This window comes from Ursus maritimus, unplaced genomic scaffold (genome assembly GCF_017311325.1).
Source record: "Ursus maritimus isolate PB19 unplaced genomic scaffold, ASM1731132v1 scaffold_24, whole genome shotgun sequence".
Classification (NCBI taxonomy): domain Eukaryota; kingdom Metazoa; phylum Chordata; class Mammalia; order Carnivora; family Ursidae; genus Ursus; species Ursus maritimus.
In genome coordinates, this window is record NW_024424897.1 from 7,854,111 (window position 1) to 7,881,491 (window position 27,381).

At 49.2% G+C, this 27,381-nt stretch overlaps 2 protein-coding genes across 2 annotated transcripts in view; one reads left to right on the plus strand and one right to left on the minus strand.

The window, feature by feature from the left end:
- The window catches only part of SLC39A11 (solute carrier family 39 member 11), a 582,750-nt gene that overhangs the window by 10,230 nt on the left and 545,139 nt on the right, over window positions 1-27,381 (plus strand). The gene's annotated exons all lie outside the window — the stretch shown is intronic.
- On the minus strand, window positions 9,546-16,241 carry SSTR2 (somatostatin receptor 2). The gene is made up of 2 exons (XM_040640313.1): window positions 16,072-16,241; window positions 9,546-11,712 (listed from the first exon to the last, which is right to left on the minus strand). The coding sequence occupies exon 2, from the start codon at window positions 11,619-11,621 to the stop codon at window positions 10,512-10,514; it is 1,110 nt and encodes a 369-aa protein (XP_040496247.1). The 5' UTR covers window positions 11,622-11,712; window positions 16,072-16,241; the 3' UTR covers window positions 9,546-10,511.

The window sequence follows — 27,381 nt, forward strand, 5'->3', positions numbered from 1 at the left end:
TTTTTTTTTTTTTTTTTTTGCTGTGATTGAAGGTGAGGGAAACCTAATATTTACTGGGTACCTCTGTGTGCCTGATAATGTGACAAATTGTTCAAAATATTTTTCTTTCACCCAGTCTCTTACACAACTCTGCGCGGTTTGTGGTGTTATCCCTGTTTTGCGGACAAGGAAGCGTGGGCTGGGGAAGGTCGGGCATGTCTCGTGGGTAGAAGTGCGATGCGGCAGAGCGGTTCAGAGTGCCCGTTTGGGCAAGGGATGCAAGTTCGCCACGCCTCGGCTTCCTCGTCTGTCGAGTGGGCATTAGCTCCTGGGGGAACTGAATGAGATGACCCCTAGAAAGTGCCCAGCGCAGAGACTGGTCCGCCGTGAGCTCTCCAAATGTTAGCTCGCTTTCTTTTCTGGTGTCAGCAGATTTGTAGCTGAGACCCCGTTTTCAGCCCCTAGAAATTCTCATTATGTTTTGATTTTGAATGAATGAAAAGAAGATGAGAAGGTGAAAAATGTTCTTTGGCCTAATTTTAAAACGCTTGAGGTCTCCCTGTCATCGCGTCTGCCATCAGCAGGAACAGGCACATCCTCCCGGCACGTTGAGAGCACCCCTGTCCCTGCGTGCTTTACCGTGACCTAGCCATGCTCTCCCAGCTCGGCTCCAGAATCTGGAAGCCATCCCCTCGGCTCATGAAGGATCAGTCTGCAGACCAAGTGGGACTTAGCAGTGGCTGTCTATTTTTAAAATGTTGTTTTTCTTTTGCTACCAAATGATTGCTAAAACATCTAGAAAACATCTTGTAGGGTTTTCATGGGGCTTAGAATTAAAAAATATATATATATATCTCCTAAAGTTTCCAGGGTCAGTGTTTCAGGAAACCTGGAAAGTGTGGGTTATCTCGTGACCTAGGACCGTGGCCCATTTCCCTGAACGTGTAGTCTTTTTTCAGAGGTAGATGGGAGCAGAGGTGAGTTCACACAGGTGGCCTAGTGAACAAACTTCAGTCTGAGTCCCTTTGGTGGAGAGTATGATTTCATGGGAAGGTAGTTTATAGAACAGTACACTTGCAAAAAAAAAAAAAAGTCACTAAAAAACAATGTTTTCTTCTGGCTTTCTAGCATACACAGTCAGTTATAACAGCAAAGAGAGAGGCCAGTTTATCTGACATACAGAGAAATGCACACATTCACAGAGATAGAGCTTCTCTGAAGGCAAAGGCAGTTTTAGCAATTTCTTCTCAATACCGGACATGCAGGAATGACATGTTAAGAAGAGTAACCACATTCACAATACCCCAGGAATAATAAAAATAGCTTGCGTGCACATCTATTCTTGACATATTAAAACCATCTATCACATCACGGCATTGACACTGTTTTTGCAGTCGGGGGCTGCTAAAGGCTTTTTTGGATGTTCCCTGGTTTCCTTGTGTCCAGAGCGTGGAAGGAGAAAGAAAACTCCGTAAAGCCTTCACAGCCGTGGTAGGAGGGGGCCCGAAGGCTCGGATTTCTGGACCTCCACCACCCTCAGGAAGGGGGATGGCAACAACGTCAGCCCCGCTCAGAAGAGCAGAGAGGGGGAAGTGCAGTGTGAGTGCCCGTGTAGGACGAGTTTTCAGTCTCCTGTGAGAATGATTGATGTACTGTTTGTAAAAACCCTCTGTCGTTTACTGGTGAGTGACAGCGAGGGAGTGACGGACAGATTAGGGCACACGGAGTAAGTCTACATTCGGAAAGATGCCACACACCTTAAACTGCCGTTGAACACGTTGTCACAGTCAACTCCGTACTCTGCTCTTTCTTACTGACGTGGCCCTCAGGCTGTTGGAAAGTGGAATGGAGATTTTTTTTTTTTTTTTTGTCTACTGGAGAAAAGGCTTCCAAATCATTCTGGAGAGTCCGATTGTCTGCTTTTGCTTGCTATCGGAGAGGGTGAGCGTGGAGGCTGCTCACGGCATTTGGTTGTGGGGCCGGGCTGGCTGATTTCCTCCTCCAAACTGATGGGTAAGCAGCCTCCATTCGCTGGTGGTTCTCACTAGGAGCTGTTTTCTCCTGTTCAGCTGTGCAGTGGACAGCTTCTGTCTGAGGCCAGGCCACGGCCAGAAGCCGGGACGGACAGGGGCAAGAGTGAGGCCCGGCTCTGCATTAGCCCCCTGTGGGATTAAAGGCCTTTGCTGTCTAGTTCCTTCAAAATCTGTTCTCACGTTCTCACGTTGTGAAAACTAAGGTGTGCCTTTGTTTAAAGGTGGCATTGTGGACTTGTCAAGAGAAGGCATTTTTAAGATTTCAATGTATGTATATATTTCAATAAACATTAGCGAACATTGTTTTGAAAGACAGATGGAAGAAACAGCTAAAGCACAGGAACTCTGATGAGCTGGATTTTTCCAGTGTGAGACTCCTGCTTAAAGGCGCCCCGTCTCCTATGTTGACACTACCCGAGTATCTCCGGGCCTCAGCTGACTGGGTGGTCTGGAAGGCGAAGCCCACCTCCGACGTGAGGTTTTCGCTGCAGACGCAGTCTGACACTTCAGTGCCCTGCTTTGGTTCTTCTCCAGCACTGAGGGTTGACTTCATTGATCCTGGAGGCAGTTAAAGAAGTCTGTGAAATCCCAAACCCTCTAAAAACCCATTTCCGTGCTGACCCAACAGCCTAGAACCTTGTTGCTGATGACTGAGCAGATTTTGCATCTGCTCTGTTGGACTAGAAATGTTCTGTTTAAGGTTGAGGAGGGATGGGTTTCCTCAGCTGCAAAGACCACTCCCAGCAGAGCCACATGGAGCATGGCTGAGGATACAATGCTGTCACCTTCCGGCCGACAGGCCCTTTAGAGTGAGGAGAATGCAAAAGGTGGTCACGACAAGGTGCAGAGGAGAGGAAAAATGAACCACCTGTGGTCTGTTGCCCCCCTGAGCAAGCCTGATAAATACCACGGTGCCCATCCGCCTGGGAGTTTGGAAGAGAGATTTGGGAGACTAATCTGCAAAAAAGCGTTTAAGACGAAGCCAAACAGAGTGAGTCTTTGTCCAGTCTGAGTCTTTGCTCCAGAAGTGTCTGGATTACAGATGGGAGGCACAGCTCTCTTCCCCATCACATACCGGCACGTACTTAAAAAGCACACGAAAGGAGCTGACGTAGATATCCCGAACCCTGGAAATGCCCTGTAGCAGGAGGATGGGCAAGGGGGAGACTTCTTTTATGTTGGAGAGCCTCTTTGTGGAGGTGCGCTCATGCCTGAGGGAGAGAACTGAAGTTCATTTTCTTGGTGGCCAAGCATCTCCGCTTCCCCCAAACTGCCCAACCTCAGATTTGTATTAAGAAGCATGGGGGCACAGAGCTATCGTAATAATCAAAACAGTATGGTAATGGCATAAAAACAGACCCATAGATCAGCCGAAGAGCATAGGGAGCCCACAGATAAACCCATGTCTATATGGTCAACTAACCTATGACAAAAGAGCCAAGAACAGACAATGGGGAAAGAACAATCTCTTCAATACACGATGTTTGGAAAACTGGACAGCCACATGCAAAAAAAAAAAAAAAGAAAGAAAGAAAGAAAGAAAGAAAAAAGAAAAAGAAAGAAAGAAAGAAAAATTGGACCTCTGTCTTACACCATGCACAAAAACCAACTCAAAATGGATTAAAGACCTAAAAGTAAGACCTGAAACCATAAAACTCCTAGAAGAAAACATAGGCAGTAAGCTCCTTGACATTGGTCTTGGCAATGATTTTTTTAAAAAAGGTTTTATTTATTTGAGAGAGAGGATAGAGAGAGAGAGCAAGAGCAGGGGGAGGGAGAAGCAGACTCCGCTTTGAGCAGGGCTCCATCCCAGGGCCCTGAGATTATGACCGGATCCGAAGGTAGACACTTAATGACTGAGCCACCCAGGCACCCCTTGGCAATGATTTTTTTGGATTTGACACCCAAAGCAAAGGCAACAAAAGCAAAAATAAACAACTGGGACTACATGAAGCTAAAAAGCTGCTACAGACCAAAGAGCAAAGTGAAACAGCAGCCTACTGACAGGGAGAAAACATTTGCAAATCATATGTTTGATAGGAGGTTAGCATCCAAAGTAGATAAAAAACTCATACAACTTAATAATAACAAAAATTTGGTTTAAAAAAAATGGGCACACTATCTATCTGAATAGATATTTCTCCAGAGAAGACCTAGAGAGAGCCAGCAGGTCCATGAAAAGATGCTCAACATCACTCATCATCAGGGAAATGCAAATCGAAACCACGATGAGATATCACCTCATACCTGTCAGAATGGCTATTATCCACAAGGCAAGAAAGAAATGTTGGCGAGGATGTGGAGAAAAGAGAACCCTTCTGCACTGTCGGTAGGAATGTCAATTGGGGCAGCCCCTTGGAAAACAGTATGGTGGTTCCTCAAAAAATTAAAAATAGAACTACCCTGTGATCCAGCTGTCTCACTTCTGGGCATTTATCCATCCAAAGGAAATGAAAACAGGTTCTCAAAGTGGTATCTGCACCCCCATGTTCATGGCAGCATTATTTATGATAGCCAAGAAAGAATGAAATCTTGCCATTTGTGACAGCATGGACGGCTCTCGAGGGCGTTATGCTAACTGAAATAAATCAGAGAAAGATAAGTGCGATATGATTTCACTTATATATGGAGCCTAAAACAAAAACCCCCACAAATCCAAGCTCATAGATACAGATGACAGATGGGTGGTGGTTAGAGGTGGGACATGGGGAGGGGGCGGTGGTGGGCAAAATGGACAAAGGGGCTAAATACAGATTTCCAGTTATAAAGTCAGTCAGTCAAGGGGATGTAAGGTACATCATGGCCACTAATAATGCTGTATTGCTTATTTGAAAGTTGCTGAGAGTAAATCTTAAAAGTTCTCCTCACAGGAAAAAGAAAATTCTAGAGCTATGGATGGTGACGGGTGTTCAGTGGACTTGCTGCAGTGATCATCCCACAGTGTGTGCAGCTATCAAAGCGTCATGGTGTGCACCTGAAACGAACATCATGTGGTTAGACCTCAGTTAGACCTCAGTGGGAGAGAAAAAAAAAACAAAACAGCACGGGGGGGGGCGGGGAGAAATGTCTGTTAGAATCTGTCCTCAGTGAGAATCCATTCGAAAATTATTTTGAGTGATTTTTCTCCAAAGAAATTGTGTGTTTTTTCTCATGCAAAACTATTGCTGTTAGCAGAACACGTGCTTCCAGTTGGTTAACTGGTGGGGATGAATGGTAGTTTTGCCAACTCTACCTTTTTTCTTTTTTTTAACGGAGGTGGCCCGTTATTTGCAGGGACAGACAGCAGAGTGGGGCCAGGAATGCAGTCAATGATCAGGCATGGAGTGTTCTGCATGAAAAATTGGCTTATACACAAGGCCCCCCCCCATTTAAAAAAGAAAGGAAGGAAAAAGAAAGAGTGTATATCCCTAGACCTTCAACGAGTTAGTCAAATTATAGTTCTGTCCCTCCACCGAAAGTCCCGGAGAATCTCTGCGTCGGAAGTCTTGCCTACAAGACATAGAAGGCATATCGCATGTGAGCACATGTGTGTCACGGTGTGTACCATGCACACAAACGAATGTGTGTGCCACACGTGTGCTCCATGGTGTCGCCTGTGTGTCCTACATCGCGGGGTGTGTGGGCCTGGGAGCAGAAAGCAGAGCGAGCCTTGGGAGACCGTCCCCTTGTCCTGAGAAGTAGGATGCTGGGGAGCGTTGAGAAAACAACCAAGCCTTGGTTATAAGAGAACCGCTTGGGTTTCTTGTGAAAAATAATACCCATGAGGAAATATAGCCGCCCCCTCAGTAATGGCCGCACTCCCTTGCNTGGGGGGGGGGGGAACCTCCATGGGAACTGGTACCCCAGCCATCTGCGAGGAAGGGGGGAGCACGGCCCAGGAGTGGCCTTGCTGCTCCTTCCAGGTGCCTGCTGGGTCGACAGGTGGTCCGGTAGAGCTGACCTGGTGCGTTTATGGGTGGTCGGGTAGAGCTGACCGTCGGGCTTCCTCTTGTGAGCCTAGCAATTTCCCTCTGGGCCCCTGTTCTGGCTACTTTGCAACCTGATCTTTGTAAAGATCTGGGACAACTGTGTCTCCCCCGGAGTCCAGGGCTAAAGCTGTCTGACTGGGGTGTTCCACAGCTCAGCTGCCTTTCTTTCTTCAGTGACTGCCCTGTAAGGGACCTGCTCTGTGGCTTAAGCAATCCGAGCCCCCGGTCCCTGAATAATGGCAGTGCGCGACGCTGTGGGATGCCGTTTCAGATTTCAGGGAGCCACCTACCCTCACCAGACACCAGTATCCTGGCCAAGAGGTCTTCTTCTCTCCCTCATCTGTCCCCTCAAGAATGCCAGGAAAAGAGGGATGAAAAGTGAAAGCATCTCCCCTTCCTCTCCACGCACCTGAGGTTGGGTCTGTGTGATCCGTCTCATGCTGAAAATCTCTGTCCGATGGGAAGCAGACGTCCACGGAACCCAGTGAGCAGGCCACAGCGTTCCATTTAGTATGACGCTCACTTTTAATCTCAGGGGAATCGGTAGTTTTATATTCAGCTTGGTTAGGTCTTGGCTAATATTTAACTCTGTTTTGAAGCCCAGCCCAGATCCATACAACCTGACACATCTAAGGGGGAAAAACTAGGTGATCAGCCTGCGTCTGGTCACCGCGGAGTTAAAGGAAGCGCGGTGGCCGGTGGGGGTGGGGGGTGTGAACACTCGTCCCTTGCTGTCCCCAACCCTGACGGTCTGCTGACTTGCGTAATGGACCCACGAAAGCTTTTCGGCTGTTAAATAGAATATAATCCCTGGCGCTGACTTTCCAGATGAACGGCTAGAGAAAAAAAATTTGAGACTCTGCCTATGGGACTATTCTAAGAAATCCACATATGAGAAGGGGAACAACCCGTTTAGGTGAAGGTTTGCTCTGATAGAACATTTGGTAGGAAATTTGGTGCTTCTGAATCTGGCAAAAGTGGGGGTCAGACAAGTGACCAAGTATAAATTATAACTTACAAAGCTCAAATGCTTGGCTTGCCACCTATGGTGATTTATATGATGCCATATGGTCCAGAAACACTAATGGGACCCCCAACCATATATGGAGCCCTTTAGGGGTTCTCTTGCCACATTCCTTCACTTCTGCCTTCCGTCCTGACTTAGCTGTCTCGACTGAACAGTCACACGTGGAGCTGATTGGGAACACGTATCCCGACAGACATTCCTTCCTACCTCTCAATGACCAGACTGTACACTTTTCCGGCACAGGGCTCCTATCTAGCCAGCAACACTTGTATTCTGCCACGGAGAGGAGGTTAAATCTGTGTAAGCAAACGGACTCCGGTTCACGGCCAGCTCTGGAAGTCCCACGCACCAGCCCACATTTTCCTCTCTGCATACCATTTGTGATAGATAAATAAATCCATGCAAAAATAAAAGGAGGTATAGTTTGAAAATGAGACTATAGGAAAAGCTGTGACCCTCAGTGCCTGCAGTAAAATCCCACACTATTACTTAATGAAAGGTCGGCGACAAGCTCCGCTCAGGACTTCCTAGCAGCCACAACTAATGAAGAGTAATGATTCCTCCTCCTCCTCTTCTTCCACCTCTGCTTCCTGTCTCCTCCTCCTCTTCCTTCTTCCAAAAACAAAGGAAGGAAATGCAGTGTCCTTCTATCCCCCAGTGTCCCTCTCCTTGTCCGCCTAGACTGTCCCAAGCTATGGCACGAACTCCACCAAAGTTTCAACTCCACGTTCCATATTCAACTCTCCGTGTTACTGAAACACAAACTGACGTCATTCAACACAGGCCACAATGTCACATTCTCCTCCTGATGCCTCTCTTGCCAGATCCACTTAGGTTTAACCAGCTCTTAACTACCCGTGCTAACGGGTAGGTTTAAATAGTAGCTCGTGTAATCCAGATGACCGGCTGCCCTCAAATCAGTGGAGGGGCCTTACTTTTTGTTCTCTCCCGGCATCCAGCAGATTCATGTTCATAATTACATGTTGAGTCAAGGCGCAGCTTGCATTTTGGAATTAAAATTGTGTTCACATTTAAGTTAAAATGTTTACTCCTTTTGGAAGAACGAAAACCACCAGAGAGCAAGCTATCCCTGAAAGAGATATTTCAAAAGGTGGAGAATTCCTTTTCAGAGAGTAGCAACCTGCTGGCTGATTTGGACCAAATTACGGCTTCAGTCTTAAAGGCCCCTTAGAATGATCACCGCGCTGTTAAGCAGCGACCGTATACCTGGATATGCATTTTGTTTGAAGACTTTGGATGGCTGCCGTGGGCCGTGGCCTCCTTGGAGGCTGTCTCTGATTGCAGGAGCCTGAGTGCTACACAGTCTGTCTTCCCTGAAATTATTTCCATCTGTTCTTGGTCCCTTGGAATCACTTCCCTAAGTAAAAAATGAGCCTTTATTCAAAGACCCTGGAACATTTCATATTATTAGTAATGGTAATATTGGGTTTAAAGCATTTCCTTCCAAATCTTTGCTTGTTTTTATGGAGGGGGGGTAAGCGCAGTCACCTTCTATCCGTCGTGGCTGCTAGGACGTCCCGAGCAGAACTTACAGCTGACCTTTCCTTCAGTCATAGTGGGAGGTTGTACTGTGGGCACTTTCGGGTCACAGCTTTCCTAGAGTCTCATCTTATAATTGTACCTCTTTTAATTTTTGCACGGATTTATTTATCTATCATAATATTACCGAACACATTTTCCTGGGCCTCGATAAGTACTTTTGGGAACGAGGTGGCGTGAATAATATGGACAGAATGAAGGCAGCCCATTAACAGCGACCGCCACAGGTGGAGTTCTTAGTCATTCTGTCAAACGGCCCTTGCTCAAGGAGCCAGGAGAGGAAAGCTCATTTTTCCGGCCACATCTATACATGAGACACTAAGAGTGCGGCTTTCCTCAAAACCCAGAGATGATGGCATCCTCACAAACACCCGACTGTATATTACTTCAGACCCTGGTGATTGGTGAAATGGGCATCATCTCTTACTAATGGGTTGTAGGTGAGCTCATCTACCATTTCAGGGACAGAAAAATGTCATTGATGGTGTGAGGTGCCTGTCTAGTATGACTGTGCGTGAGGTACAGCTCAGAGAGCCCATGGCATTAAAGGTGGATGTTTAATGTGTCTACTGGGCGAGGAAGGTGGTACAGGTGTACCTACGAGGGACGGGACTCTCCGACACTCCTCCTCGTGCACCTGCTACGTGCTACACATTGCTGGGCTGGCACACGTGCCTGTGTGTTAGGAACAGGGTCCTCAGGTCTTTAGTACACTGTGAATTTTCTTTTTTTAGTGCCTAGCTTTGTATCCACTCCTTAAAAACAAAAAATTATAGAGGAGTCATTGAACTATATTTCCATTTTCTTTCATTAGGAAGCCAAGTCTGGCATTTTTTAAAAAAAGAATTTCATGGTTTCTTATAAAAGTGTAATTTTGCTTTATTCTTACTCATTTATTTTCATGGTGGGGAAAATAAAATGCTTTCCCCACGAGAATCACAGTCCTTTTTTTTTTTTTTTTTTTTTTTTTTTTTTTTTTTGCCTTTTGTGTCGGTGATTTCCTCTACTCTCCCCATCCATGGCTCCCTAAGAAAGACTAAAGCAAATTAAGGAGAAAAAAAATGCAATCGTATAACAAAGCAGACTTTGTTTTGATAAATACAATAATCGATGACCCCAACCATTTATGTCCTTTTGAGGAAATGAATAATTCTTTGATTATATCCAAGAAGAGAAAACACATGAATTTGTGTTCTGGGTCCTCAACTCTCTTTTCCCTCTTCCTTCTTACTTTGATCTAACTCGCCTGAAATTAGTAAGGCCAATTCCCAGGGGCAGAGGTGGGTTTGAGAGACTGGAAGCTTTAAGGAAACCTCTTTAAGAAAAAGAATACAAAAATATCTTACTTTTACAATTTTTTTTTTTTAAACGTGTGGTCATGTGAAAATACTGCCCAAGCATGAGAGATCCCTGAAGCTTAAACTTTATTGGCTTCATGGCAAGTCCATTTCTGCAGGTACCACATTGTAATAAACGTCCACCTATACTAGGCATACTTCAATTTGCTACTTGTGTACTTTTGAACACAGGAAACATAGGTAATGACTACACAGGGGCTAGCGAGGAGTAGAATAGAGAAGTATAAATGTAAGACCACAAGGTTACATATTAGGTTTTAAACACATAGATAAACTTTTCTATTTTTGTTGAGCTTCACCACTTCTACAGATCATACCCAGGCATGATCTCTTCTTCTCCTGACTTGGAATCATCTGCCTGCATTTAAATATTCACTTTAAGGGGAGGGGGGGTGTAATCAATTTAATACATTATCATTCACTCAGATAAGCCGACTCAAACACTGTTCTCTGATTGGACTCATGCTGAGCAATTCCCTATTCTAGAAGCCAGGTGTGATGGGTGGGAGGAAGGAGAGGGGTGGGGGCAGGGAGCACATGCCACTTGGCAGAGCTTGGCGTGTTATTTATTTATTTTTCAGGCAGTTCAGATACTGGTCTGGAGGTCTCCATTGAGGAGGGTCCTCTGGGTCTCCGTGGTCTCATTCAGCCGGGATTTGTCCTGCTTACTGTCACTCCGTTCCCCGTCATCTGTGCCGCTCACCTTGACCAAGCAGAGGACATTCTGGAAGCTCTTCTTGAAGTTGTCAGACAAGAAGGCATACAGGATAGGGTTGGCGCAGCTGTTAGCATAAGTGAGGACCACCACAAAGTCAAACATGCCTTTAAGGGCTGGGGTGGGACTGATGGCCACCGAGACGGAGGAGACATTGAAGATGTAGAAGGGAAGCCAGCAGAAAATGAACACAGCCACCACTATGGACACCATCCGTGTGACCTTCTTCTCAGACTTTTTCCTCTTGGAGGAACCCACACGGATTCCAGAGGACTTCACCTTGATGATAATGAACAGGTAGCAAAGACAAATGATGGCGAGGGGCACCAGGAACCCCAGGATGAAGGTGTAGATAATGAACCCCGTGTACCATGCCCCAGATTCACCTGGCCAGTTGATGGTACAGCTGCTTCTCCCCCACTGGTTGCTCCGAAGCCCAGCATATATCATGATAGGCAAGATGACCAGCAGGGAGACTCCCCACACGGCCACATTGACCATCTTGGCCGTTCGGGGTCTCCTCCACTTGGCCGACTTGATGGGGTGGACCACAGCCAGGTATCGATCGATGCTCATGACGGTCAAGCAGAAAATGCTGGTGAACTGATTGATGCCATCCACGGTCATGACCACCCGGCAAATGGCCTTGCCAAAGGGCCAGTGGACCAGAGCCACCTGCATGGCCAGGAAGGGCAGACCCAACATGAAGAGCTCATCTGCGATGGCCAGGTTGAGGATGTAAATGTTGGTGATGGTCTTCATCTTGGCATAGCGGAGGATGACATAAATGACAAGTGTGTTGCCACACAATCCAATGATGCAGACCACAAAATAGATGAACGTGAGGACTGCATTGCTGGTCAGATCATAGTATGGTTCTGTCTGGTTTGAGCTGTTGGCCGCCACCACAGAGCCATCGAGGTCAAATGGAGGGGAAAGCCAAGTGCGGCTCTCGTTGAGTAGCTCATACTCCATATCCATGGCTGCCTTACACCCTTAGGCTAGTCCCAGCCAGCCAGAGATCTTATTCTCACCTTAATGTGTCCTGGAGACAAAGGGTCCACTGTGACATCTGCAAGGAAGAAAGGAAGATGGGCCCATCAGTCAGAGGCTACTTATGCTTTCACCAGCCTTCCGTGTTTCTGGTTTACCCTCTCAGACAGACTCTTCCGTTGACAATGTGTTATCTTTCTGCCTCAGTGTTAGAGCTACCAGCCCATTCTCATCAGTGTGCAGACTTTTTGAGTTGTTTTTCCAACAGGGGGGAAGGGTTTGGGTTAAGTCATCATAGTTTATCTTGTCATCTTTGGTGACGCACATGTGGGAGATGGCTGTGGCTGCAAAAACAAACAAACAAACAAAAAAACCCCGGAACAAAAAACACCCCACCCCCAAAACAAAAACAAAACCCGTACTTTGATTCCTAAGAAATTGACTGGTCCAGACTGTACAAAGGCAGAGCGTGAAGTCCAGCCCTGACTCAGAGGGATCTGACACCGGCATTCCTGGCCTGCTCCCCGTGAGGACATCGCTGACTTGTCGACTGCTTTGGAGTCTTTCCATTCTGAAAACCCCAGAGTGGAAAAATCCCAGACTTTAGAGGTAAAACAAACCAGGATTCCACCAGGAAGCCCACGTGACCTCGTGCCAGGCACTTAACCACCCCGACTCTCATTGGTTAAAATGGTGGTGCCCAGAAGGTTAAGGGATGAAATGTATGTGGAAGCACCTAGCATTGTCCTGGGCTCATAATCAGGACTCAACAAGTCTTATTTTTCCCCCTTTTCTCCTCTACCGTCTCATTTATTTGTAATCTACTGAAAGCTGCCCATAGAATGAACAAATGTATGGTCCTAAATATTAAAAAATAAAAATCTGGCTTGCTTTTATATTTAAAACGCATGATTTATTTTATTTTTTTTTCTTCTGTTTTCGTTTCTCCAATACCCAGTGCTTGACCTCCACATGCCTCAGAGAGTCCCTCGGGGGGATGCTGCTTCAGAACGCTCATCTTCTAACACTCCAGAGGATTTGCCTGGGATCCCCCGATGAAGGAGGAAAACAGGAGCCAGGCGTGAGAGAGTCAGGCTCATTCACAGAAGTGAATTCCAAATGCGAAGTAACTCATTCACACTCATCCCCTTGATCTTCCCAACCGTCCTATGAAGTGGGATCACCGTCCCCATTTTACAGATGAGAAACCAAGGCTTAGGGAGTTTAAGTAATTTGCTCCCATTCCGTGTATATAACTGGCGGAGCTGAGATTTAAACACAGGACACCCGACCCTTCTGCACTTTCCACAGCATCCTATCTGCTGCTCAGTGGGCTGGAAAACAAGTGACTGATAATTGGGCTTTGGTTTAAAACAGCTGACTCGTTTTACCATCATGCTGGGAAAGTAATTGTAACACTACCGGCTTGGCCTAAGATCTAAAACAATAGCTCATCACATAAGTAAATGATTTGTCTACTGTCATGCAAAAGCCAGCGCTGGGGGCTTCTTTGTTCTGCACACCGGGGATCCAGGCTTGAAGGAGACACGGCTGGGGTGCCCTCTAGGAGGTGAGAATTTAGGAGGGGAGACAGGCAGAGGAAGCCAGCTCATCTAGGGTGTGAATTGCATGGAGAAATGAACACAGGGCTTGAGGATGCCTTCCTTTCCTGGAGGATTCAGGGGAGGCTTTGGAAGAGGAATGTTTGGGCTGGGTCTTGAATATATGAAGAGTGAAGCAGGGAGGGCAGGAAGGAGGTGATTCCAGTAAGAGAGAAGATGGTAATGGGGTGGTGTGCTCAGCACACAGAGGGAATAATTCACTTGGTGGAGACATTTCTCCTGAGCCGGGCACTTTCCCCGGGGCCTGAGTGAAGACTGCAGATTGCTCCTTTATGCTTGGCGAGACTGCTAATTAGCTAGGGGGCACTTCCCCAGCAACAAGTACTCGAAGATCCTTGCCCACCTTTGCCTCTGATTCCTTCTGCACTGCCAGGCGCATTGTTTATCTTCTCTGTGCTAATTTCCCTGCCAGACAACTGTCTGTAAAGTGGGGTCTGGGCTTTGTGGCTGACCTTTCTGCTAAGTACTTTGGGGACCCAGGATTTAAGTTCTGCATTGGGTAAAAAGCATAAACCGGCAGCTATCAAAAAGTGGTAAAGATACCATTTTTTGGTATCCATGGATTAATGTGGGTTGTTTCCACTATTTTTCTAACTGTCTTATCGGTACTTTAATTCTACAGACCCAGAATCCTATTGAAGCTGCCTGTACTGGAGTGTACATTAATCACTAGCATTTCCAGGGTCGCGTCTATGTAACATGCAAGCTCACACTCCAATGTCTGGGTGAGTGTGAAGACCCCTGGGTGGCAGAAGCTCTATCTAGAGCTTTCGGAGGTATAGGGATGTTGATGGTGCAGGTGAGGGAGAGTCAACTTCTGACCTCTTGCCCTAACTCTGCCTTGTTGGCTGGAGTCTCAGTGAGCGGCATGGAATTGCATGGGGTCAATGCTTCTCTAAAGAGGCTGAGAAGCAGGAATAAACAGCGGGCCGAGCTCGGGGAAGGTGGCAGAGGAGGTAAGCTGCGGAGCCAGCCCAGAGTGCGGAGGCTCCTCCAGGGAAGAAATGAGCTTAAATCACGGTGACTCTGATTTCGTTAACAACGAAGTCTGCTGCCTGAGGTCTCCCAGGGACTTTTGCTTCATTTGGGTCCCAGTGAAAGTGGAGCCCAATGCCAGGCAATCAATACTTGTTGGATTGTGGTTCGATTAAACGCACAAGGAGGTTTGGTTTTCTGCTTGCTTTGTTTTTCCAGCCTAAGAGTTACAGACCCTGGAAATGGCTGGTTGTTGGTTTCCTCTGAGACTGAGTCTGGGCTGTGTTGGAGAGGAGGGTGGCAATGGTCTGGAGCATCCCTTCCTTTTCCCAGAGCCTAAGAATTGAGCGTGGGGATGGGGACTGGGCATCAGGAACGGGTGTGAAATCCTGTTCGCCTTCAGCTTTTCCTTTCTCCCCAGCATTCCACCTCCGCATCACCCCCCCACCCCATTCATTCCCCACCGTCACTTCTCCAGTGGCCTGTTAAACCCAGTAGGTCTCAGCCCCACCTGCGGGAGAGACAATAGCCAGGTGTGGGCCAGCGTGGCGCTAGAGCGCCCCAGAAAAGCCCCAGCCTCGCTGGCAAAGGGCATAGGGGAGAGGTGAGACTCTGGGCAGCCCATTCGGTTCCCCGGGACGGGCACAGAAAATCCTCATCACTCAACTCGATGGCTCTCAGATCCAAGGGTTTCCTAAAGAATTTCCTATTTCCAGGAGTACGATGGGGGGGATTAAAGATGGTCGTGCCAGCACCCCAGTTTCTTTTTTTTTTTTTTTAAATGATTTTTTATTATATTATGTTAGTCACCATACAGTACATCCCCGGTTTCCGATGTAAGGCTCGATGATTCATTAGTTGTGTATAACACCCAGTGCACCATGCAATACGTGCCCTCCTTACTACCCATCACCGGTCTATCCCATTCCCCCACCCTCCTCCCCTCTGAAGTCCTCAGTTTGTTTCTCATAGTCCATAGTCTCTCATGTTTCATTCCCCCTTCTGATTACCCCCCCTTTCTTTATCCCTTTCTTCCCCTACCGATCTTCCCAGTTCTTATGTTCCATAGATGAGAGAAATCATATGATAGTTGTCTTTCTCTGCTTGACTAGCACCCCAGTTTCTAAACGCTGAGAGGGGGTGGTGAGACATCAGGGATGGCTGGGAGAGGGGAACAGCCGCTTGGGCACTTGGCCAGCGCCTCGGGCGCGGGCCACTCAGGGATTTGGTCTTTCCAAACATAGGCAAACTGTCCTCTCCTTCTGGGTGCTGGGGGAGCGGACCCTAGACCATCTCCCAGGCCGGGAAAGGAAGAACAGAGAAGCGCTTCCTTTTCTCTGCTCCGCCGCCTGCCCCTCACAGGCTCCGATCTCGGATCTCGGGATGCAAGCCCCGCAGAAGCCCGAGCAGGGACACCCCCGTCCCCGCCCCAGCAGACTCGCTCTCCTCCCCTGGAGGCTCTTTTGCAGGTGGCTGGGAGAGAAGTTGTCCCTGTCGCAGCTACCACCTGGACGAGTCGGCTGGGGGACGAGGACTGGACAAGGGCGCATGCCACCCACACCAGCATGCCGTGGTTCGGACACGTCCGTTCCTGCACACACGACCCACAGCCCCCACTCACGCCGGACAGCCGCTGTCGTTCATTGCCACAAAAATCACCCCCCAAAAGGCACAGGGCAGAGAACCACGCACCCGGACCTACTCTTGGGCACACCGAGGTGCGCACCACCATGCAGCGCAGATGCACCCAGGTGCCCAAGTGCGTCTCCTTTTCTCTCACACACAGACACACCCGCGCGCGCGCACACACACATACACACACACTCTCCCACACGCCTCACCTTTGCTTTTCCGCTGCAATCCGCTAGCTTGGCTCGCCCGCACCCAGCGACCGTCCCCAATCCAGCCCGGCGTCCAGGAGCGCAGCAGCTTGACTGGCACCTGGCGCTCGTCGTCCAGCGCTGCCGGCTCCCGCCTGCCCCTCGAGCCGCCCGGAGCCCGAAGGGCCCGCAGACCCCCGGCGCCGAGCGCGGACTGGGGCTCGGGACGCCGGTGGCCGAGCGAGCGCGTGCGCGCGCGGGTGGCTGCGTCGCCGGGACTGGCCCCGCGGAGCCCCGGCCCCTCGGCACATTTCCCCACGCCCCCCCCGGGTTACGTCACAGCAGCCTCGCTCCGCCCGCCGGTCCGTAGGAGGACCGGGCTGAGCCGCGTGGAGAATCCGCCGGGGGCTGCGGGCGGAGCTAGCGGGCGGCGCTCACGGGCGGCGGGGGCGTGAAGGGTCGGCGATCTTGGCCGCCCCTACACTCACACTCCTGGCAGGGACACGCGCTGCTTTCCCTCTTACTGCTTTCACAGAATCGTTTGTGTTTCATCCAGCATATCCCAGGCAGCTGGGGTGGCGGCCCGGGGGACCCAGACTCGCGCCAGGACCCCTGCCATCTCCTCCGTCAGACAAGTTGGCAAAGCTGTGTCTGCCGTTGGTCGTCCCAGGGCGCAGGGCTAGGGGGAGGGCAGGGAGGAAATGGGTTTGGGGAAAGCACTTCTCAATGCAGTGGCCGGCACCGCTCCCCGCCCGCCCAGTGAGCGAGGGGGCACACGGGTTCCAGAATTCGGTTCAAGGAGCCGCCAGAGGCTCAGCAGAGCGGCGACTCCTGCCCTCTCCCAAATGTCCGTGCTCAGAGGTGCAGCGACCGTACAGCCAGTCACCCGGCTTTGTAAGCCTGCTGTTGGTCCGCACCTGCTGGTGCGACTCAGCTCAGCTCCCCTGCTGCGTGCTGTGTGCGAAGGGGGACACGCAGGCAGTGGGAGCTGAACCGCCCCAGTTAAAGCGATTTCATTTTTGACTGCGATGATTCAGCCTCTGTTCCAAATAGATTAATAAGTCATAATCCTGCAGCCTCTCCTTCCTCATCCTCCTCCAAGTCCATGCCCACAACTCACCATCCTGGGTCCAGTTTTGGAAGATGGGGAATGGAAAACAAACATCCATTACAGTTTTCGGTATAGGCTGAGCTGCCTTGGTCTTTCCGTCCTATTATCTGACTTCCAGATTCACCAGTTAACAGTTAAAGTCCAGAGGCTGTTTAGCAGGTAGGGTGAGCCCTAGAGATGGGTGAGTGACCTGGGAAAGAAGCCACCAGGGAAGGTAGCAGTCAGCTGCAGGTTTCTCTCTAGGCTTGGCTGTGTCTTGGGGTGCCCACTCTGCTGGGGGTGGGGATCAGGGCTTTTCATTGTCTCTCTCTGAGATGTTGGTTATGATGGGGCTTGCATCCCTCATCCTGGAGCTTAGGAGCTAGACAAGAATTTGAGCTAGTGGTTACCTCTTGTTCCAAGCCATCGGGGAGCCAGCTTCTCTTTAGACTCCTCTGTGTAGGGTAGAGGGGCTGGGGCGGGTAGCGCACTAGAGGGGGGTGCCCCTGCTCACGGGCGGCTGGGAGAGATGAGGTGGTGAGAGTCCCAGGAGGGCAGAGTGGCATTGGGCTCAGAACTCCGTATGCTCGGGGCATACAGTTACTACAGCCATAGCTGTTGTCCCCTCCAGTTTAAAACCAGTGACCCAACTGGTGTCTAGGTAAAGTGAGACCCACAAAGTGCCCACTCCACTCTCAGATGTCTTTCCTTGTGATCATGTTATCTTTTCGAAGGTCTTGAACAGGTGTCATTTTAAAAAAGAGTAAGCACAGTTTTGTAACCTACACAAGAAATGAACTGCCGGCCTTCGTTTCCCCGATCCCCCCTGATAGTGACCCTGACGGGACGATGCTTGGTTTGTTTTTATGTCTATTTTAGTATGAGGACGATTCCAGCAAAAGCAGACCGCTCCTGTAAGATCAGGGTCGTCTTTCTTCAAGGCTCCTTGGGTGGTGCTTGGGCACCCCTCTGTGTGCTTGCTGGTTTGCAAACTCGGAGTTCCCTGGGTGACCTGTGAAATTGTCCCTATACACAGAGGGCAAAGAGAGACTGCAGAAACAGGCAGGCCACTCCAGATTGGCAGGTGGCGGTTTTAGGAAGAAGAGAATCTTCTTAGGAGGTTTGTCTTAGGTACTTAGGTACTTCTGCACCCGCGGCAAAAATCTTGAAAGTTTATGTAGAGGCTTTAAAGGCCAGATGGTCTCAGTGATACATTATTCTCTCAATGCTGCATCCTTGAAGTGGCTCCTGGTATGGGAACAACGGGCAGAACGTATATTCCAAGGGCATGGAAGGAGGGTAAAGAGCCTCCAATTGCCTGAGGCCAGCTTGCGGGTCAACAAGCAGTAACACCCTCCCTTGACCTACCTCCTCCAACAATGTTCTTTATCTCAGAGCTGGACCAGTGAAACGCCCCTTCCTGTCCTTTTCTTGGGACGTCTCCTCTCCTTGCCTAAGTCAGGTTGGGTCCTGGAAAAACTACTGGCCCAAACCACCTCAGGCACACCTGTGTCTTCTGCAGGGCAGAGTGAATGGGAACTGAACAGCATTGACCTTGACAGCAGAAAACATGTAATCAAGAAGGATTGTTGATTTCGTCTAGATAATGCCCGCCTCCCCCTCCCCGCCTTGAATGCCTCGAAAGACCTGTTTGGCTTTGCTGCCACCGGTACTTGGCAGCTACCCTGAGGCTCGGTTCCCTATTTGACTCCTAATGGCTATTCTTTCGACTCCCCCCCTCCACCCCCACCTGCTGAATGAAGTCTGCACTGCCCCACCTGGGGCTGCCTCTACTTCTCTGCAGCTCAGTTAGTAACTAAGTAACAGAACCTTGAGCCAGGAAAATCGAGGGGGTGGGTAGGAGATAACCCCGGGGCTGGCTTGTTTGATATCTTTAAAGCAATTAAATAATCCCCTTCCCTCTGTCAGCACTTATCAGAGAGACAATAGACAACAGGAAATCGAGAACAGAAGCAGGACAAAGGGCCAGGCTGGTGCTCAGCCTGTAACCTGGGGAGATGCTAGTCCATTCGCTTTTTTGGTGAGAAGTTCACAGTCTAGGAGCACAGTCGTGGAGGCAAATCCCAAATAGGTCATTTATGTCTCCTCACGGCTTAGTAAGTTAAATGGGGGACATTGTTTCCCTGCAATCAGTTTAGGGGACGGAAGTCTCGCAATGAAGCCGGGAGGGGAAGCAGGAGATAGAAGGGTTGGACCTGGTTGGGAGTGGTGGAAGCCCGTCCAAGCGTCCAGGATGGGTTTTACCATCTCTGTGGGAATGCTGAGGATGAAGTTCGCCGTTCTATTGATGTGGAAAGATCAGCACTGCTGTTGTGGAGAACATACTGACATGTAGAGGAAGAGAAGGCCCCGGGCGTGATGATATTACCCCAGCTACCTGGAGGGGCACCCCTGTTTTCAGCTGTTCTGTCTCTTGTCACCCCTAAACCACCCGCATTTTTTCCAAAATTGGGATGTCAGCTTCCACATCCTGTCGCTGAGACGGCTTCTTCTACCTAGTGCCACAAAAAATCCTTTCTGACATTGTGGTTTTGATACTTATTTTGGAAAATATGGAATACGGTCACCAGATTTCTTTGAAAAATCTGGCCATTCGGCAGAACGGGTTTCACAGTCTCTTTAGATACAGAAGGGGTTAAGGTGAGGACCAGTCTTCGTTTCTCTCTCCCCCACCCCCCACCGCTTAACAGGTGCGGTTTGGCTTAATGCCTTTACCCTTTCTCTCTATTCACATCCTCAATCCGTATGGATTACAATGGCTGAGTGAGTGAGCGGGCATTAGAACATCAGTGGAAACCACTGCAAATCAGTATAGCATCTGGGATCATGGGTGGAAGACACCACGGCTTAGACTGTATTCCCTTTTCTTTTGTCTCCCCCATTTTGACAGAAATGCACATAAACAGAATCCTGGACCCAGGAGGGAGTTTAGAAATTCTCAAATTTATAACCCACCTCCCATCATGGTACAGGGAAAGATAGCAGGCTCTAAGAGGTGCCGTGACTTGTCCCAGCTCACCCAGCTTGAGAGGGGCACAGTCAGGAGTCAAATCAGCTCTCCCGGATCGCAGACACCTGCCCCTTCCACAGGCACCCCACCCCACACGATGTGTGGGAGCTGGCGGAGACGATTCCCAGCCCTTCCCTTCCAGCAGGACATGATTCCCGATGACCAAATCCCTGCTGCTTGCGCCCTAGCCAGGCTCCTCTTTTTCAGTCCCTTGGCAACAGGGTTGGAAGACATGCGGCCACCCTGCCCTGTGATTTTTTTTTTCCCCCAGAGTGTGTGTCCTGGAGCACTGATTCTGTAAGATGCTCTGTAGAAAAAGAGCACAAGTATGGAAAATTCTTCTCCTTTTCTTAAAGATCCACCATGCTTACTAATAACACTCATAGGTAATGTTTCTTAAGTACCCATTATGTGCATGGGGGGCTGAGGGTCTCGTACATTCTTTATCTCATTTAATCCTCCCAACTTTTGAGGTACATATCATTATTATTTTTAATATTGTTATTTTGAGAAACTTTGCAGTGAAGGAGGCTATCTATCTCAAACTCTGTTTCCTCGATTTATTTAACCATGGGAACTTGCCCTGTGAAAAAGTTTTAGCACTAAGTGTTCACTGTGTGTCAGCCCCCCTACTAAACGCTTTGTTATTTACTCATTCATCCTCACTGCAGCCCTGTGAGCCACATCACCATTATTACTATCTCCATTGGTGAATTAAAGCAGCCAAGGTACAGAGACGTTAAGTAACCTGCCCAAGGCCACACAGCTACAGTGACAGAGCTTAACCACTCTGCCCTCCCAAGGGCTGAGGCATGATTTGCAGAGCCACTCATGTTAGAGAAGGGGCTCCTTGCCACCTGTAATCACTCTCAGAGGCTGATTAAGGTGAGGGAGGGACTTCTCCTTCCCCCATGAATAGCTTTGGTTGTTTTAAGGTCTTTTCCCTTCAATGTCCCCCCCCCCCCGCCCCCGCAACCTCATGATGTGTGTTGGTGAGTTCTGGATTGCTTCCAAGTTCTCTGAGGCCCTGACAACCATCCAGTCCTCCGAGGACCCCTTTTCCCTCTCCCTTCCAGACAGAGCCAGGTAACAGCAGCTATCTGGTGCTCTCCGGCTGCATGACCTGGCCCCCCGTTTTGAACTGCTCCTGGGGTAGCCCTTTCCTGGCAAAGGGGAGCTGCCTTTAGGGTGGGATTTATAGACTCACAGAAGCCCAGTGGCCCTCGCAGAGCACCTGGCTCAGGGCTTTATAACCAGGCTGCTCACCAGAATCACCTGGGAAGTTTTAAACACTGAAGATGCCCTGGCTCCATCTTTAGCATTTTTGATTTAATGGAGCTGGGATGGGGCCCAGATAATTTTTCAAAGCTCCCTAGATGATTTTAATGTCAGCTAGAGCTGAGCACCATGGATAGTACCACCTCATTGCACAGGTAGAGGAACTTTGGTGGGGGGCTGGGGGGTGGGAGTGAAAAGTCTGTCCCGGGTCAGACAACATCCCACTCAGTCTCTTTATTCCAGGGCCACTGTGAACTCACAACCCACCCCCTAAGCCCAGGAACCCTGCTACGTGGCTAGAGGGAGCTCTGGGCAGAGTTTGTGCAGGCTGGGGCCTGGGAGCTTTTGCTCTACTGGCAGATGGGATCACAGCTGTCCCCTCTCATAAGGAAAAGCCCTGTCGGGTGGCAAACGCTCTCGTCTCATAGTGAGATGTCAGGGTGAGATGGGGGGCAGCACCTCAGTTCCCTTTGGCAAGTGTCCACTGCAGACACACTGTCTCTTGGAGGAATGGGTATTTCGCAGCTATGAGAGGCAGGCAGCAATTTCATAAATGGGCCAGAACCAGCAAATAGGTCTCAGTGGTTTTGTTTGTATTAAGAGCAGGGAAGATCAGAGCCAGATTTCATCCTGGCCGCAGTGCTAGAATCACTGCACTGAATTACGCTCTTCTTTCTGGCATGTTCTTTAGCTGGGTCTTTGTACCTGTGAGAAGCCGGGACCTTGCTGAGGAATCCCACTGGGTCCTTTCTCCACGAATAACTCCTGCCAGCCCTGGACATTCTTCTTGTCCTTTTCTCCCTGCTCTAGTGGCTAAAATGATAGTTCTTCCTTAATGGGACATAGAATGTTTACATTTTAACAGGATTTGGGGGAGGCACAGATCCATAGGAAAGGCTCTCCAAGTGGAGACGCTGGCCTGATGTTGGCAGCGGGGTCTTCACTCCTAGCGTCTCTGATGGCAGAGCAGTCGCTCTCTCTCCTAAAGTCAGACATTTCTGTTGCCCAAGGGCCTCTGTTCCCCAAGAAGCAAGAGCCACCTGGAGTTAATCCAGTAATTGAGGTTAATAGATTTAAATCCTGTTTCCAGAAAGGCTGCAGTTCCTCTGTTGGCCTCCAGGTGGAGTGAGCGCACAGAACTCACTGCCCCATCGGGTCTCTGCGCCGGCCGGTTCGGGCCTTGCAGGAGGGGGCCCCAAAGCCCATCTCTCCACTTTTCTTACCCCCTCCCCTCCGCACCCTCCTGCAATCCGGGGATGGGACGTAGCCCGGATAATCCGAATCAAATGACTGCAGTGCCCGGAACCCCGGCGTTTGCCGCAGATTCTGAAGTCCTTCGGAAGAGGCAGCATCTCCCCGTGTTCCTTTCCCAGATAGTTGTGTCCCCTCCGGCATCACTGACCAGGAAAATCTCCTCTCTCCCTGACCCTTGTGCCAGATCAGGGTGGCCTTGCTGGGAGTGAGGCAGCCACAGTCTTGCAGCCTTGGTGGGGCTGAGATGAGGAGGCCCTGAGGGCCAAAGCAGGTCGTGCAGGGGAGATTTACTGCTGGAGAAGGATCTTGAGTGCCTGTTCTTGGGCTGCGTGCTGAAGCCCCAGGTGAGGCTGTCACTGAGCAGCACAAAAGTCTCTGCAAGGCAGAGAGGGCAGATTTTCCTTCCTTCCCAAGCCGGTGGCTCCACAGTGACCCGTGGGCATTGATAGGGGTCTCAGGTGCAAGGGCAGGAGGGGCTTCGTTGAGCCAGGTGAAGCCCCAGTGATGAGACTTGGCCACTTTCCAAAAGCGAGTCGACTGAGGGCTTCTCCCTTGTGTGGGGGAGGTGGCCTGTTGGTTTTGTTTGCTGGTCCAGCTGCCAGTCCCCAAGCTTCGTGGTGCCTTCCTGCCTGCCTGCTCATCGGAGCAGAGCAGATGGCTGGACTGGAGGGGGGACCGGGGGTTTCCATGTCCCCACAACATCTTGTGTCCTCCCTTACCCCCAGAGCCGCCAGTGGCTGCTTCTGCCCCCTCCTCCTCCCCCCTTCTTTCTCCGCCCCCCCCCACTCTCCTTCTGAAGCCAGCTCTCTTCTCTGACAGATTGTCCCTGTGCCTGCCGCCAAAAACTAATTTCTCGGTGCCACTTCAGACACTCAATCTTTTTCCCTGGCAAGACCTTTTTATTAGGGGTTGCGAAGCGTAACAATTCCTGGGTTTTGTTTCTAGCCTGCTGGAACATGGAACCCTTTTGAGTAATTGGAGTCAGGGCTTAGGAGGGGTGTTTGCTCCTGGTAGAGGTGGGCGAGCGCATGGTGGGGCCCGAGCCCAGCCAGACCGAGCCAGGGACAGCAGAGATAGGACTTGACCTCACCACACGGGACGCTCCAGAGCCACTCACCTTAGGATTCTTTCAATCCCGAATTCATTTAAATGGAACTTCAGAAATGTCTTTTCCATACAAGTCTTCTATGTGTGCACAATGTGGACAAATTTTAAGTTACTTACCAAAATACCCTTGGTTCCAAATATCAGATCATCCTTAAAAAAAAATGATGACTTGGCATCAGCGAGTCTATTCTAAACATTGTGCTTTGGACTCCAAAGTGGGTTTTCAAAGAAGAGTTCCACAACATGGCTTGGCAGTGGGGATACTGAGTGAGCACGTATGTAGTTTTCCAAGAGGAGCACCTCTCCACATGGTTGGATTGTCAGACTGCCCGGAAATAGCCAATCCTCACTTTGGTGTTCAGCTCTGCTGTGATTGGCACTGGCCACGTGATCGTGCTTCCGAAGGTTATCCCTGTCCGTGAACCTGCTACACAGATACACGCCTTCATTCACTCATTCGTCCCCCCGTCCATCTGTTCATTCAGTAAACACAAATAGCCGGTCAGAGGAAAGGGGAGAAAGAGTAAGTTTCCCAAGCTCTGTGATCAGACTTTTGATTGTGTCCTCTCCTGGTGAGGAACCTCGGAAGCCCCCACCTCAGGCCCCAGCTCCTTAGCAAATGCTCAGAAAGCATGCGAGGCAAGAACTGCATCTGAGATGCCCCTGTGGACTTTTGGAAATCAGCTATTTTTTCATGGTCTCTTCTATCCCACACAGGAGAAAGGCTAAAAGGGCTGTCATCTCTAAAACCGTCTTTGTCTCCGTTCTTGGCATGTTGCCACAAAGCTGGCAGTCCATCAAAAAGCAATTAGTGGTGCCTGGCTTAACGAGCGTGTGATGCATTTCTGTAGTGGGGCAGGGGGGCGGCACCGGGGGCCCTGAGCAGACAGAGGCTGCCTAGTGGGCTGGAGTTACTCATCCTGGGTAGTTTCTTCCAAAATGATATCAGTGCCTATAATTTGAGGTCCAGGGAGTAAAAGATAGGCTGACACAATATGCTGATCTTTGGTTCCAGCTGGTAGAAGGATTTGTTCAGCCAGTCACATCTTTTTATTTTAAATTTAATTTTTATCTAGTTCTGTAGGTACGTGGTCAGCAAGTCAAGGAGTAGGAGTAGGCTTCCAAAGTAGAATAAAGGATCGCTGCTCCGTCCTTTTCCATTTCTCATACACTGTTGGAGGGCGAACGCTTCCAATCCTTTTCGGCTTTTTTTTCCTACTTATTTACCTCCACGTTTACAAATGACACGCTCACACTTCTATTTCTTGATTTTCCTGTTTTCGGTTCTTTTGACTTCCTCCGAGGAAAGATCCCCAACTCACCACTTAAACAATGCATCTCCCCCCAGGTATAGTTACTATCCTTTTGGTCATATCGGTGGTCAGTGTTTGCATTGTTATAACTATGTAAATATTACTTAAAGCTGACCCAAGCACTATTCTCTGCTGGTCTCTTCTTTCTTGTAGAGCCTGTGTTTTCCCTGGAGTTAATGATTACCTCTTTAAAAAAAAAAAAGATGAAAAAACTTGCTCACTAGTCTATGTAACTATCTATAACTCATCCTCAAATTCTGGCAGAACTGAAAGTCTTCTCTCAAGGTATTCAGACTATTGGTTTCATTTTTGTCTTGGAGGCATCCTTCCTGGAACTCTTGGTCCTTCTGCTCAGTTTGGACCGATTGTCCTTGATGTCGGCCTTGTGGCTCCTATGTCGAACTTCACCATCATCCTGAGGCTTCTTTCTTGCTTTCCAGCATTAGTTCTCTGTTCCCCTCCCCCACTCTGGGTCTGGATTGCTTCTTCATTTTGGTGGAACAGCTCCTCCAGGAGCTTCTTGAAAAGGGGCATGTGGTAGCCAGCCTCTAAAACAACGCCCAATAATCCCCATCTCCTGGTCCCCTCCCACATTGTACTAGGCTTGGTCTACGCAACCAACAGGCTATGACAAAAGTGACGGTATGCCACTCCGGACATTGCGGGGCGCGGGGGTGGGGGGGACGGGATACAAGACACCGTGGCTTCTATCCTGGTGACTGGCTTGCCTTCCCCTCCCCTTCTCTGATACCCCTCCCTCCTCCTCTCCCCTCCTCCTCCTCCTCCTTGTTTGTCTTCCTCTTCCTCTGTCTCTCTCTTTCTCTGATCATTCTTTCTGAGGACAACCTGTTGCCATGTCATGAGCGGTCCTGCGTGGTGAGAAACAACAACCCTAAGAGCGAGCTCCAGTCAAGCCTCAGATGACCGTGGCCTCCCTGACACCTTCACGGCCCCCTCATGCGAACCGCCCACCAGTACCACCCACCGAAGCCACTCTCAAAATTCCTGACTCACAGAAAGTACGAGACCGTGCATGTGTACTGGGTTAAAAGCCACTAAAATTTGGGTGTTTTGTTTTGCCAGCTGATAGGAAGGGGTAAATTTTTTGGATACTCTGCTTATCTAAAAATGTCTTTATTTTATCCTCACTTTCAACTGACGATTTGACCGTGTGTAGAATTCTATTCCACAGCCGGAAGTCCCCTTCCCTCAGAATTTTGAAGGCAGCGTCCTCGTTTCTGGGGTGGATGTCGATGTGCCTAACTTTCCCCCAAAACTGTTTTGAATCTTCTCCTCCTAACAGGTGTTATGACATTTCATGCGGTTCTGCTTTGGTGTAAATCACTTCTGTTTTTTACCGTTTGTTGTGTTTGGCCTCAATTCAGCGGGCCTCTTTAATCTGAAAGCTCATGTTCCTTGTTTTTAAAGATGCTGTTACATGGGTTTTTTGGAAATTATTCCACTGCTATTGTCACTGGTCTCCCTTTCTGGAACTTGTATTATTCAGATGGACTATTTCTCCAGTTCTCTTGGTATTTCTCTATTTACCGTCCCTTTGTTGTTTTCTGTTTTACTTTCTGAGTGATCTTTTATCTTCTCACCCTTCCGTTGGATCTTTTATTTCAACTATTGTATTTCTAATTTCTAGGAGTTGGTCCTCTTCTCTGAACAGGCTCTCTTTAATAGCCTTCTATTCGTGCTTCACGCATGCAATATTTTACCCTCAAGTTTCTAAGGATTTTATTTATTTTTAGTTTTCTTCTACTTCTTGCTTATTTGTTTCCCTTAAATTCCTTTTCCTTATTTATTATTATCTGCATTTCAAGGCTTTCTGCAGGGGTCCTTGGTGATTACTGATTATATTTAAGAGTGAAACGTTAAAATGCCTGTTGAAGGCTCTCTGTCCACAGGCTTGGCTGTCGGGTGGCGGACTCACTGTAGAACTCTCAGGTGCGGGAGACAGGGTCACTTGGTTGAGTATCACCCATAATCTGTAGATTGTTTTGTTAGCCTGCCAGCTCTCCAGGAAGACCCCACGCTGGATCTTAAGGGCTTTATAAGCCTGGCTACCATGCTCTTAGAGCCATGCCCGAGGAGGTGTTTGAGGATTTCACTAAGCTTTAGACATTCAGACATTTGTTTAGTTTCCCACCTGGCAGTGTTGTACCGTATCCTGACCTTTCCATGGACCCGGCATCCCCAAATCCAGAGCCTGGCTGCTTCAGCCACTTCCCTGAGTAAACATCATTTTGTTTTTT

What these genes read in the sequence shown, in the direction of transcription:
- SSTR2 (XM_040640313.1), bottom strand. Translation starts at nt 11,621, where the DNA reads ATGGATATGGAGTATGAGCTACTCAACGAGAGCCGCACTTGGCTTTCC.